This window comes from Coturnix japonica, chromosome 14 (genome assembly GCF_054131305.1).
Source record: "Coturnix japonica strain WE chromosome 14, WE-NBRP24, whole genome shotgun sequence".
Classification (NCBI taxonomy): domain Eukaryota; kingdom Metazoa; phylum Chordata; class Aves; order Galliformes; family Phasianidae; genus Coturnix; species Coturnix japonica.
Window position 1 is genome coordinate 13,631,167 of NC_140676.1, and position 14,640 is coordinate 13,645,806.

The 14,640-nt window shown below is 34.4% G+C and overlaps 1 protein-coding gene across 5 annotated transcripts in view; it reads left to right on the forward strand.

Annotated features, from left to right (window-relative positions):
* Positions 1–14,640, forward strand: part of ENTREP2 (endosomal transmembrane epsin interactor 2) — a 93,867-nt gene that overhangs the window by 48,489 nt on the left and 30,738 nt on the right. For all 5 annotated transcript variants that reach the window (XM_085515713.1, XM_085515715.1, XM_085515712.1 and 2 more), the window contains exons 3-4: positions 5,734–5,844; positions 10,478–10,609. In XM_085515713.1, coding sequence (XP_085371839.1) covers positions 5,734–5,844; positions 10,478–10,609 — 243 coding nt within the window. The remainder of the gene's footprint in view (positions 1–5,733; positions 5,845–10,477; positions 10,610–14,640) is intronic.

A 14,640-nucleotide genomic window follows, 5' to 3' on the forward strand; every position in this document is an offset into this window, starting at 1 on the left:
AAATCTTTAACACGGTGCTATGTTACAGAGCAGAGAATATTTCTGCCTGTTTAATACAGATCATTACTTGAGACCGATAGAGAATATTGTTGTTGAGACCTTTATTTTAATTGGGCAAAGGACATGGAATGCTCAATTAAACAGATTTGAAATGCCAGTGCTTTTTCATTATCAGTCACTTCTTGGCAAATGTTGAGAAATAATTTTGAAAACGATATATTGAATCATGAAATAGAAGAGTTTCAATTACAAAGAAAATAACGGGAAGCTAAATTTTGCTCCGTGAGCACTTGGAAACCATTAGACAAGTGTTAGTGTGATTACCTTTTCTGTGCTGTAAGTTTTATAAATGGGTTCATTTTAAAATGATCTGTGGGTTATATATTTAATTACATGAATTGTAATTAAATCAACCTTATCTTCTGATATTTTTGTGTTTTACACTTCATAGCTGAATAAATAAGGCTGAAATAAATAAGATAAAGATAAGATAAAGTTAACCATGAACACCAAAACTACCTCTGGAGTCATGGTATACAGACCAAAATAATTGAAAAAGTGTATTTTGTGTTGCCTTTGTGATGAACGTTCACCATGCTCATAGATACAGTATTCCGATAGTTAATAAATCTTAGTAAAAATCAAGACCCAGATCTGTGTCTGCCGGGTTTTAGTTTCTCATTATTACTACCTTATTATGTTTCTTTATACTTAGCTTAAGAAGAGGCCCTTCAGTTTTGCTCATGGTAGGATCTTGTGTCGGCCAGTTTTTAATCAGATCTGTTTGGGCATCTTTTTATTGTTAATTGTGTAGAAAAAAACAATAAGCTTTAAAACCAGCTTTTTTTTAGAATACAAACCTAATAGTTACCTTTTATAATGCAACTACATAAGACAAGTTGGAAATTATTGAAGGGTTTTAATATGATTCTTCTTGGAATCCAGGTAACTTTGTGTTCAGTCCTCACTAGTTTGCTTGCCTCAGTTATTTCCCAAGTGGCAGCATGTTACTCCATTTCCGCTGTCATGTCCCTGATGTGGTTCTGTCCATCCTGGCTGCTGCTGTGTGTTTGCTGAGCTCTGCTCTATGCTGAGACCTTCCTGCCCACATCTTGGGGTCTCAGGAATCCTCCCTGCCCTGAGCAACCTGGAGCTCCTCACTGAGAGCATGCTCATTGTGCCTCGCTTCAGGCTCCACACAGGTAATGCACATTGCACCTTCTGAACAGAAGAAGCATTGCCTACCGCAATCTTTGGATTCTATTTTTAAATACAGTTCATTTATTAAGATAAAAAAAATGTTTGTAGTAATAACAACAAGGTACAACTAATAGTATTTGATTTGATGAGAAGTAATTTGTATTCCTTGACTTCCATGTTAATAGGGTTTTTAACTTCTGCAAAGCTTACAGAGGGACCACTTGAAGAGCACACAAATAAAGACTTATCAGTTAGTTGAGGTAACATAATAATGCATTATACTTATTATCAAAATTATGACTTAAGAAATAGTCAAGAAAAAATAGTCTGATATAAGGTGAGATATTAACTTACAGTCAGTTGGAGTTTGTGAGTGGTTTTCCAAAACTACCAAGTTCAGTACTTGCCCTTCAGTAATATATACAAAATGCTAGTGGTTCTCAGAAAAGAAATACAGGACAAGCCACAATATCTTGTTATATGTGTCACAGTTTAAATCCACATATTGAATGCTGAGTGCAATTCCAATTACCTCATTGAAAAGCTAAGAGAAGGGTGACAGGAATAATGATAGGTATGATGAATCTTTGTCTTGATTAAGACAGTTCCCATTTTACAGATGACATTGCGGGCCTTGAAAAGGTCATTAAGAAATAATAGTTCGTAACTTATCTTGGCACAAGATGGCTCTAAAGAAAATGGCAAATTTTAGAACAAAGGAAGTATTTCTTGAGACAGCACATACTTTGATGCTGGAACCAATCGTAATGAAACTGGATTTAGCCATTTTCTTGTCTATACTTCATTAGTCAGTAAAGCCTTCAGAGATTTGTCCTGAATCAGAGTTGTATCATTTTTTTATTTTTTTTAATGAAGTTGTATCACAATTAAATAAGCTTACAGCATGTAATACATATCAAATGTCATATTTGCTTTTCCATCTCATCTACTGACATAGTTAATAATTATTATACAAAATACAAGAAATGTGTCATGCTACTTATAAAATGTTTACAGTATCATTAAAGAAGAGTGCTCTGAGTATTGAATACTGTTCTAAAGCATAATGTAATGTTCAGAGTTGGCTTTCTTGCAGTGTGATTGACATCCGTTTTGATGCTGACTTAAGTTGTGTATTAGTGTCAAGTAATTGTTTGGGGAATTACAGCTGTCTTTCACATTAGTTTTTCCTAGTTTGATGTTCAAAACAGCGAACTGAAAACACACGGCAGAATTCTGACAGTGACAAATATACTTTTAATGGCATGTGCAGTTCGTAAAATAATAGTGTGTATATGTTCTTGTATTCTTTAATTAATGTACATTATTGGACTTGTCTATTAAGAAAGATAAGAGCATCACAGAAAATTCTGCTGCTGTGTGACTGGGAAGTTCGTTACTAATTTTTTTAGAATAGCCATGTGGATAAATGTTTAAAATAGCACTTTATATCATTTTAAATCAATTATCAGAAGTGGTTTCCTATTAGAAACATGGAAAAGGAATAGGAAGCATTAGAATAGGAAAAAGCAAGTGGTAAGTGTGCTTTATTTTTGAACATTTGCACTATAGCTGAGCTCTCTTAATCCTAATGATTTATGCATTGCTATTTATATATAAATTGAGATTTGTTTACAAGAGTCATTTTAAAGATAGGACTGGAGAATTAACATGACCTATTAGGGGATTGTTTAAATATTTTTTTCTTTTAACATGGAAGGTATTGCAGTCTTAATGCATTGTAAACTGTCTCTGGAATTGGCAGGGTAGAGAACTCACGTTTTTTGTTCTGTGCAGATGAGTGCATTGTGATATTTAAGTGTACATGTTGGGACTGCAATGTTTAAAATTCATCCTTGATCGTATCCTGAGCATATTTGTATTTTAAACAGTTCTCAGAAATGTAGAATTCAATTAAAGCCAGTTTTTGGAATAATTAAGTGAGATGATTCCACACCAAAATTTAATTTGCATTCATTAGTTAATGCCTGTCTTACAGCCCCCGTTGGTATTTTGCAAAATATTTTTTATCAGGTTGATATTGCAAAGATAATGAAGGCTTATCAGAGTACCTGTGTTAATTAAACCTTATTTCTTCTGCCTGGGCTCGTCCTGTCTAGTAGTTGTAGCTGTTTACCAAGGAAGTATATGCAAAATGCATATATTTATTTTGGTTTAATTGGTGTGTTCTGTAGGTTTACGTAGAAATTTGACCGATTATGGGGAAGAGGAGAAACAAAATGAAAGGGAGCAAGGAAAAGCAGACTAACATGACCTTTCATATCTAGGCTGTTAAAGATGATGTTTTTGTGCAGACTTCAAGAGAGATATAGATTAGAAAAGAGAACTAACATGTGTTATCTTCCCATTCATGGAGTGTATTATTTATTATGAATCTATTTATGTTTTGCTGACAGAGGCAGCTTCATAAATGGGTTTTAGTTTGATCAAATATTGGTTTTTATTGTTGATGTGTTAGAACTCTGTAAGTCCTGTGTCTTTTCCTTTTAAAATGTTACAGAAATCAATCGGATGCCTATTGTGTTATGCAGTTAGACACTTCTCACATTTTTTTAAATGAACTGAATACTTTGAATGCTTTCTGTGTTGAAGTGAAGCATAAACAACATGTCACTGTGTTCAGTATATTTCTTCACTTATTTGAAAGACAAAATGTTAAGACAATTTTTAGTGAATTGAGATTAATATGTACATTGATTTGTTTTTAGTTAAATGTGGGTATCTTTGTTATCTTCATTTTATACTTAAGCAGTATGTTCATTAAAAACCACTCAGTAAAAAAAAAAAAAAAAAAGAAACTCTATATTTATTGCAGATACACTGCGTGATCCATTTTGGGTTCCTTCGTTAGAATGAATATTTAGAAATACTACGATCGTTCCAGAAATAAATGGGTTATGAAGGATAGCATAATGAATCTGGAAGAGTTATCTTACAAATTCTCTCAATTTTTCTTTATTTGCAGAGCTGCAGTATTAGTAATACACAAGCAAATAGCGCAAACATAAACAGTGCTGTAGTAGTCACCTTATCAGCGAAGCCCCAAATTAAATAGTAGCATATTAGGAAAGCATTGATTAGGTCTACTTTGCACCATTTCAGACAATTGTTCCGAATGTGGTTTCATTTCCAAAAGTAGTGAGGTGCAGATGCACTTTTCATCCGAGACACTGAATCACACTTATCCTTATATACTGTGGCTGGAAAAGTTATGGCCATATTGCTTACTCTCACAACATGTCTTTTTCACTTGTGAGCATGTTAAAGTCAGTTAGTGTAAAGTTACAGGATGTTCACCTTTTATTACTTTGGAGATGGATGAAATGCAAGAACTTCATCTGAAATCTGCTTCTGAGAGCAAAGGTGACTGATGGGTTCTTTCTTTTTCTTTTTTCTTTTAATTCAAACAAGTTTTGATATCCATTGCACTTCTTTGAAGATGTGTATTCTCAGGAACCTGTGTGTAGTTCATAAGAGGAATAGAATGTAACCTGTAATGTGGATTTTTTTTCTTTTTTTCTTCAGGACAGCTTGAAATACAAGGCTAGCATTTGAAATTCTGGTAATTAAAGAAATAAATTATAATAAAAACAAATTTATTTTTCTCAGAAGGTCCATAGAACTGTTCAAAGCACTTTGCAGTAAAAGGGCTAGAAGTTCACCTTGTATTTGTATAAATAACCTGAATATTCAGAAAACAATACCAAAGACCCTAGATATAATTGAAGTACTTCTAGGAGATAAAGCTTAGTGTATATCTCAAAAGTGCATTGAGATCATGTTTGTTCTTGTTCTCTTCCTGCTTGTACCTTTCAGTTTCCCTACATATTGAATTCTCCACATACTGAAATTTTACTGCTTATACTGGCCCAGCATTTCTTATGCTTATAGCAGTAAAATGACAGTTAAGCTGGTGCAATCAAGTAAATGATTGTTTTCACACATTTTGAAAAGAGGGTGAAGGAGTCATTAACCCAGTGGGTAGTTGATATGGAGTATGTTGTTTAAATTGTAGCTCTTTAAAGTCAAGTAGATTATTTATCAGAAATCTTACTCATTTTCTTTTTCCAACTTACAGAAACTCATTATGCATGCTGTTCATCAATGCTTTTCCTATTTAAGATGCTTATGTCCTCATCAAAAAGAAGTCTGAATTGTTTTAAGACTGCTTGTGATTATAAAAACACTTCTGGTAAATGATGTTAATTAATAAAACTGTAAATCTGCAGAATATTTGACCAATATGGCAGACAAATGGGGGATTTTGAAATGCATGGACAAACGTGATAGTCAAGTCTGATCTCCTTTGTGTTGTTTACTGTGTGAGATTCAGTTTGTTTTAAGATTAATGAATATTCTATGTTCTCCTTAAAAATTTATAAAGTCCATTTAACAACCACCTAATTGCGCGGTAGGAAGGAAGTTCTTGAACATCTAAATGATTATTTTCTCCTGTTAGCCTCCTGCAGAGTATAATCAATAGTGTGCTTGTTTTTGTTTTTTGTTTTCCAGATAACCTTTTTCATGCTGCTCTCTGCAGTGTGTGTAATGCTGAATTTAGCTGGTTCCATTCTTTCTTGTCAGAATGCTCAGCTAGTAAAATCCCTGGAAGGATGTCAGTTGGTGAGTAATAAAAAACAAGCCTCTTCTAAGAAGGACGATATATGTTATTTTTCATTTGTTTGCATTTTATACACACATTGTTTTAATTTTCAAACCCTCTGTGTTCTGTAGAGCTGCCTTTACCATGTGACAGGTCATACTGGGCTAAATTTGAGAATTTAAGAGCTAACGTATTGAGAATATTTCCCACCTTAAAAGACTTGCTTCTGTTGTAGGCAGAATAAATGAAATAAAGACCCCCTCAGAGCAGTGCAGTGGTTGCCATTTAATGTTAGAAGTGTCACAGTTTCATCCAGTATCTCCTTCTATACCCAATATATTGCGTAAACATACTGATACTGATGCTTTTGTATGTGTACAGTAATATTTTTTGACCTTCGTAAAGTATTAACTTTATAATTTCCAAAGCAAATGGATGTTAAATAAAATATAGAATAATAATAAAAAGTTGCCATAATATGGCATGCTTTAAATTGTTAAAAGGTGCAGTATAGCTAAACTCTTTGTTTTTTATCTCATGAAAAAACACACATAGCCTGCCTGAAATCTTAAAGTAAATATTAAAATAATGATCATTTTTCTTATGAATTTGGAAGACAAATGACATTAGATTGTAAGAATGATGAATGAGATATAGAATGGTTATGGACACGCATCAGTAGTTTTTCTTAATGTATTCTGACTGTAAACCAATCAAATTCTCTAAACTACGTGAGTATGCATAATATTGATTAAATATTAGCGTTATGCTTGTATTGGCCTTCTCCATTTGGACACACACCAAAATGTTGACTTGAATGATAAAGAGAAAAGTAATTTTCATCAGGTGAATCCACAAAATGCTTCTGCTCCTCTCCTATTCAGGCATTGTTTTCCTCTTCTGTTTTTTGTCCAGCAAATCCCTTCAAGCATTTATTTGATTTCAGCAAATATTTTTGAAAGAGACATGAAAAATGCAGAACAGGAGAACATTTGGGTGTTTATTTGCCATGTGCTTTTACCTTGCTTGGTCAGATTTTAAGCCTTTATTCTGTATTCCTATCACCCATGTCTTGTTTCAAAGGAGTGTGTCTGCAACTCCATAAATGAGCTACACTTTCTACAGTGTTCGTGATTTCCAGCCCTGGTTAGGGTACAGGCTTTACAAAACCAAATGGATGGAGACAGGTAGCTGAATGTGTGGAAAACCACCAGTAACCCATAGAGAGGCAGGGAGGATTTTGCTTATATATATGTTTTTTTTATTTGGGAAACTTGATGGGAGTTTGTTTCTCATTGTTATGGAAATTTGGAATTGTGCTGCAGAGCTAGAATGGTCAACTTACGGAAGCTGGAGGTGTTACAGGGTGTATACTGCATTCTGGAATGGCATTTTTTGAAACTAAGTACCATAGGTACAAGTAGCATAGATATCTTTTGTTGGGAGCTCTTTGAAGTGAGTCTTACAGTTTTGTTTTGGCTTCTCTGCTTTGGTACTAAGACTATTTTTAATTTATTTTTGGGGTGTGCATTTGTATTACAACTTCCCATGAGGACTTAATGAAACAGCTGTGTGTTTGTAGAGGAATAAGAAGCATTCTAACCTGCAAATGATTTTGTTTATGGAAGTTCTCTGTAAGGAGTACCTTGAATTTGTTTCTGGACATAATGTTTGGTACATGGTATTTGGTGTTCTCATGGAATGCCATCTTGTCACATCTTGTGTATGGAAATAGCATCAAAGTCCTAAGGAAAAGAAAAAAAGAAAAGAACAGATGTTGGAAAATAAGTGGAATTACTTATTATTGCTTAGTGGGCCATTCTTTGTGTGGTTGACCACAAAAAAACAAAACAAAACTTTTTTCTCTTCGTTATATATATACGATTTCAGATTAGAAATGCTCTTAACTAACAAGTGTTTTTGACATTTATTGCACTCTAATATTATCTAAAAATTGTAAATAATGTAATAATGCTTAGGGGGTCCATCTGAACCTTGGTATGGAATCAGCTGCTGTTTGCTGAATGCACAAAGGTGATGACATTCAGCCTTCTTTACTGCCTCCCATAAAAAAAAAATAGTGTCACTTCAAAGGCATATTTGAAGGAAAAGGTGCATAGTAGGGCAAATTGTAAAAGTTCTTCAAAAATGTGTGTTTGATATTGAAATTTTCTTTTTCATTCTGATTGCGGGTGTTACTGTTTTCTGAGCATACTGTACTTTCTAGGACACCATGATGTTTTGTAAGATCTTTCACATAAACAATTCTAATAATGTTTAAAAAGTGAATTAAAGAGTTACAGAATCACAGATTTGCAGGAGTTGGAGGAACCTCAAGAGATCAGGAAGTGGGAAGTTATAGAACATATTTCAGAATGTATGAAGAATCTTTCATAGATGTTGGATTGTAACTGTGGAACTACTTCTTTCAGCCTTTCTTGTGTGTGTGACACCAGTTCATTACATGAGATAGAGGTAGACCTGGGATGTGTATTTTCTATTAGAAAAATCAAGTATGTCTCACCTTGAGTCAGTGACTATTTTTCCTTGAACAGTGTCACCACAGGTCACAGGAATAAGCATTCTAGTGGTAGGTAGCTTTGTCTGAAGTTCAGAACCTCAGACAAAGTTATAAAAACTTTTGAGGAGCTGGAGACTGTATTGATCTGCCTGGTGCTGAATATAGCATGAGTGCTGTAGCTTTCTGACTACTCTCTTTGATGCAACTCTAAATTGAAAGTTCAAGTTTCAAACTCCCCTGTGCATTTATCTGTCTAACAGTTTACACCATTTCTAACATTCCTACAGGGATTCAAGAGCGAGGCCTCCCCAGTGGCCTTTCACATTGTATTTTCTGTTGACTTGAGAAGCTGAGGTTGTCCAGTTCTAAACCGTAGTTGGTTTAGAATCTTTTGCTTTTTAAACAGAGTATTAAAAACCGACAAGTGTAAAATCTGAAAAAAGCTCTCTGTAATTTTTAAAGCAGCTTCACAAATTGTATGCTAGTTAGAAATAAACAGTACAACTTCTATGAAGGTGTGCAAACAATGACTGAGGGTATGATCAGTCTGTGTGAGTTAGTAGAGTGAAGTATTTCCAGTGCTGCCATGTGTGCCATCACTGTGTATGGGAAGCATAAAGCATCTGCATCTCAGCTGATAATTTTTTTTATTTTTAATGGACTTTGCTGTTCTTGTTACCAGCATGAAAACAGAGTACTAAATACACCTGACAGGAATGGTAATAAAAGTATATATATATTCTTAATCACAACATACTTAAATATATTAACAACTTTAATATTCTTCAAGGTCTTATACAGTAAGGAAAACTTCTGTTGAGGTGATTCTACATATATGGCTCCATGAGGTACTTCTGCAAGGAAGGTTTATATCATAATTCCTTTGTTCTGGAAGTTGGCGGCACCATAGAGAGTCATTTGAGTTAAAAATAGTAAATGCACATTTTCACTAGGAATGTTTTTGCTGGATTAGTGTCTGGAAAATTTAAAATACCTTACCATTGTAGAAGAGTAAGAAGCATGGTAGGTTAGATTTCATAGCAACCAACTATTTTGCTTCCGTCTTTACTTGGACGAATACAGCAGTGATTCAGGATGACTGAATGGTACCTTGAATCTATTATTTTTCTCATGGAGAGCTGTGGAAATTTCCTGTGTGTGTCATTCTTAGTACTGATTATCTGGCATCTTTAAACTCGTAGGTCAAGCAACTCCTGTATGATATGAATTCCTTTTCTCAGTACTAACTATTCAGTCCTAACAGTTCAGATGGAATTGTAACAGGTGACATGAGGAGGTTGAGAATATCCATTTTATTAGTTCTTTAAATAACCTGCAAAAATGGGAATGAAGAAATCATAGAAATACTACATAGAGGAAATAAGTGCAATGATAACTCTTGGCAGCAGAGTAGTTAAAAACCTTTCTGGAGTTAAATTTTGGCCTAAAACTCTTTGTTGGAAGGAGACATAAAAACAGATGATGAAATTCGTCTTCCCTCTCAAATATGGAATTCAAAATCAGTATGACAATTTTCATCATTGAACAAGATGGAATTATTTTATAATCACGCACAGAAACCTAATGAGAGTCTGATGCTTAATGAATACTTACTGTATTCAGAACAACCCAAATTCAGGAAAACAGTGAGCAAATCTTTTCCAAAGTAAAAGCATGGAATTATGTTAACTTTTATTTTCTCCACTTTTTCTTAATGCTGTATTCTCTCAAGTATGATGTAATTGATAATATAATTATTTTTGTACATGTGTGTAAGTATACGTGACTTTTGTGATCATGACTTATTTTCTTATTTTCCTTATCTTTCTCCATTGCGTATGATTTCATGCGTATTCATTTGAGTTACTATAGTTTTATCTGCCTCTGCAGATGAACATTTTCAGCAGTCACTGTTCTTTAGTATTGTGTACTTCTTGTATTTCACCTGTTTTTATAGCTTTTGTTAGCCAATGAATGACATTCTGCTTTAAGGGAATTATCATAAACAATGAAATAAAGTTTGCATTTTATATTTAGTAGTCATTGCTGTCACAGTAAATGTAAACGTAACTGTTGGAAAGTGTTCTTCTATTTACTGGCATTTTCTCTGACTTTTTTTTTTCCCTCCCCAGATTAAATTTGACAGTGATGGTGTCTGCGTTTGCTGTGAAATGCAGCATCAAACGTCAGGTTGCAGTAACCTTGGAGAAATGCTGAAACTGAACCCTCTGCAGGAATGTAATGTTGTGAGGTTGACCCTAAAGGTGCGTTATGAGAAGGATTAGCATTTAATTTCAATTTTGGGTAGTAAGTTTGTAGCAAGACAAAAGAGTGTGATGAAATTAGAAGTAGCTTGTGGTGTTATCAATGTTTGTGTACTTACACCTGAAAACAAGCAAGAAAAAAATCCCCTAAAACCCTTAACCCAGTGGAAGTTAGTATTTAAATGTTTTGCGTTTCGGGATTTATGTTATGCATTCAGTATCTTTGATTTGCATACGTAACCGTTTTCGTAGATCTTACTAAACCAGCGGCTATAAGGCAGACATTTTTCTGGTTGTTGCTCAAGCAAACGGGAATGGAAGGTGCTGGTTGGTTTTGTTCAGTGATGTGATAGGCTGCAAGGAAATACTAAGTAAAATGTATTTCAAGTTTTGTTACTTCAGGCAGAGAATGGCAAGTGTTTTTGTGACTGCATGCTTATAAAAAAGGATTAGATAGAAATTTGAAATTTGGTATGCACTAAAACTAAAAATTTGTACCTCATGTTTTAATGAGGGGGAAAAACTGGGAGCAAAAGCCTCTTGACTAGCAGGAGTCTTGTAGGTGACAAGCAAATATTTAACGTTGTTGGTCAGATGTAGCATTAACTATGATTTAGAATGCTGAATTCAGGACTCTACTCTGTGGTGCTTTCTCTTTAATATGAAGGAAAGGCAGTCTTCAGTGTTTAACAGATGCAAAAGTATGAACTTACCATATAGAAAAATCTTACTAGTTGATCTTATAAAAATGTAGAGAATGTATGATTAATTGCTGTTTGTATAACTATAAAGTAAGCTTCAAAAATGGAGAGAAAATATCTGAATCTTAGAGGATGTTGTCAGTATATGGAATTGTGTATGATCTTCATTTATTGGAAATCAGGGCAAGATTTCTAACAAATACAGCAGTAAGAACAGGTGCACAAAATGTAATTGCTTGTAAAAACATACCTGAATCACTTATAAAGAGAATCTGGTAAAATATCTGCTTGCACCAGCAGAGTTGAATTAAAATCAGGAGTTCCTGTGAGTATAAACTTAATGCAAGATTAATTATCATCAGATACTTTCAGTTAAGAGAGGATGATAATAGTGTTTCTTAAATCTTTCATTTTTAATTCTGCATTAGTTTGCTTTGAGAGTTCTGTATTCCTGGCAAATTTAAGGATTAGCAACCTACTGTCATACAACAAAAAGAAGACAAACAAAAAAGATTACAGGATGTTCCTTAAACAACTGACTGAGAAAAAGCTTACTTTTTGTTTAATTTCAATTAACAACTATGATGTGATTTTGGGCGAACACATTTTTTACTAGATGATCATTTGTGCTCATTGTTTAGAGTGCCAGGGGGATGCCAAAGTTAAGGTTATAAATCTTTGGTGTTATGCAAGTTCCATTCTCCTTTTCTTTATTGAGACTGGGGGGAAAATCTCATCTTTCCACTGTTTAATCTGTGCTTTTTGATGGTGGTAACTACAGGAGCTCCATTGTAAACAGAACAATGGCACGCATATCACCTGTCTGATCTTGTTCCCAGTAAGACTTTCTTGACTCTCTGTCACCTGATCTGTCTGTGCAAGCTGACTTTTATTCAAGTGAAACCAGAAAAAATGCTGGAGCTTAAATCTCCTGTACACATACGCGTGTGCAGACATATAAACAAGCATGCACAGACATAATTGTAAATCTGGTGTCATCTCTGGGTTACGCTGCTGATTATACCTCAAGAATAGTCCTGAATCTATTTCAAGATGAGATAGATATGAATGAGGTACATTTTTTATTTTTTTTTTGTTGACAGTATTACAGTTAAAGAGGCATAGTATGCTGACATATTATTCCACAACAAATGTCTCTTGGTTTGTAGGCAAATTCTGTGGAACTCAGTTGTTTTTTAACTTAATTACATAGTATTATTCTACTGGATATGATTTTACCAAATAGCAATCACATAATATCAAATTTTCGGCTAGAACAGGCTGAAACTAGGAGCCAGCTTTTTAGTGCAGGGACTGAATTTTCCTGACAGGCTTCATCTGTGGAAAGTATGTCTTCCTTCTGAACTCAGAATATCCCAGATACTTTGAGTTACATGCAGCAAAGCTTGTCTTCTTGAGCTTTTGCTTTGAGAGGACTTCTAATACTTGAAGGCGAGCATATAAACAGGTGGGGGATCAACTGTTCATGAGGGTGGATAGTGTTAGGACAAGAAAGAATGGTCTTAAACTGAGATGGGAGGTCTAGGTTAGATATTAGGAAGAAGTTTTTCACACAGAGGGTGGTGACGCACTGAACAGGTTGCCCAAGGAGGCTGTGGATGCCCCATCCCTGCAGGCATTCAAGGCCAGGCTGGATGTGGCTCTGGGCAGCCTGGTCTGGTGGTTGGCAACCCTGCACATAGTGGGGGGTTGGATCTGGATGATCATTGTGGTCCTTTTCAACCCAGGCCATTTTATGATTCTATGAGACGATGAATACAGGCATTGAAGATGGAATTATTTTCTAGTATATTATTAATATATGCTATCTGCATGTAAGAGCATAATGTTATGTGGCTTTGGTTTAGAAATGTTCAGTGGGATTTTTAAATTACTTTAATGGCTTATATAATTCAGAATCCTTGATACATGCTAAATTATTAATATATAGAAATATTTGCTTCCTATTTTACTTAAGTGCATTTGTAGAGTGGTTTTGTGGCTGTACAGGCTAAGTAAAAGGTATTTCCACCTGTATTTTCAGCACAAAGAATTGTTTCGGAGCTACTGAAATTAAAGAACATTAAATAATAGCATTTTTCATTTCTTATTAGCATCTTTATTAGGGATTTCTGTAACATAGGCAAAGCTTTCCTTTAGTCTCCTTTGAATCGGTATTTATTTTTCTGATGACCAAGTTTAACCATGGTTTTGTTGTTGGTTTTTGTTTTTTTTTTCCATTTAGAACAACATGTTTTCACCTTCATCAAAAAGCAGAACAACTGTAGTTATGATTTGACTTAAAGAGGTTGTTTTAATCAAATTTACAAGTAAGATAAGTACAGACAGTTTCATTTAATGGGTGAAAAAGCTTTATTGCTCACTATTTTCAGGTTAACGTGGTATTAAAAATGAAGCACCATTATTGAAGTCGATCAAGAAGAAAAGAAATCATCATCATGGAAATGTGAAGCTGGCTTTAGCCCCTGATCAGTGCAGGTGTTAAAATCCGTGAGTTCAGGGCTACTGGTTACAGAGTGTCCTTTTCACACATCAGCTAGCTTATTTTACTCCTTTTCTTGGTTATTGACCAAGCTTTCAAAAGTTCACTGAACTTGAGAACCTCCAGAAATACCAACCTATTTCCCTAGGAAAACAGTTTTTTCAACCAGCAAAATGGGAGTGTTTTTTCAAGTTTAATAGAAACTTGCTACTTCTAAAGTGTTGCATGGATTAGGACTCTTAAGAAGTACTGTTTTTTTGTACTATGTGACTTATTTTTTGGTTGTGTGTGCCTAAGTAACTCAGTTCACAAAGAATAATACTCTTAAATCTTGTAAATAAATGTGTAGAGAGAAAATTGGAGACAAAGCAAAGCTTTGATCTGTATTTTGGTACCTTCTACAGCAAAACAGGTTTAAATGCATGATCTCAGTTCTTTGTAAGCAACACAGGTGGATATCTTTCCATAATAGTTGAGGAAAAACAAGTACTTTGTCATAATAGTGCTTCATCTGTGTGATATGTGTGGGGTTTTTTTAATGCTAAATTCCCTGGTTTGATAACAATGCATGTAATTGAAAGTACAGTTCATCACTATGGTAAGAAGAGGCAAGAGAGTGATTGAATATTTAGCAAAATCTATATTTGAGTTGTTGTGAAGCTATCCAGAGGTTTTACGTATTTTGATTTGCCTAGTTTCTATTCTATACTTTGTGGGTATGTGAATGAACATGGCAAACCTTTACAACACAATGCTTTGTGCTGGGTAATTGAAACTTTGGTATTCCAGAGAAACATTCTCTTTTACAATGTGGTGTATTATGCATT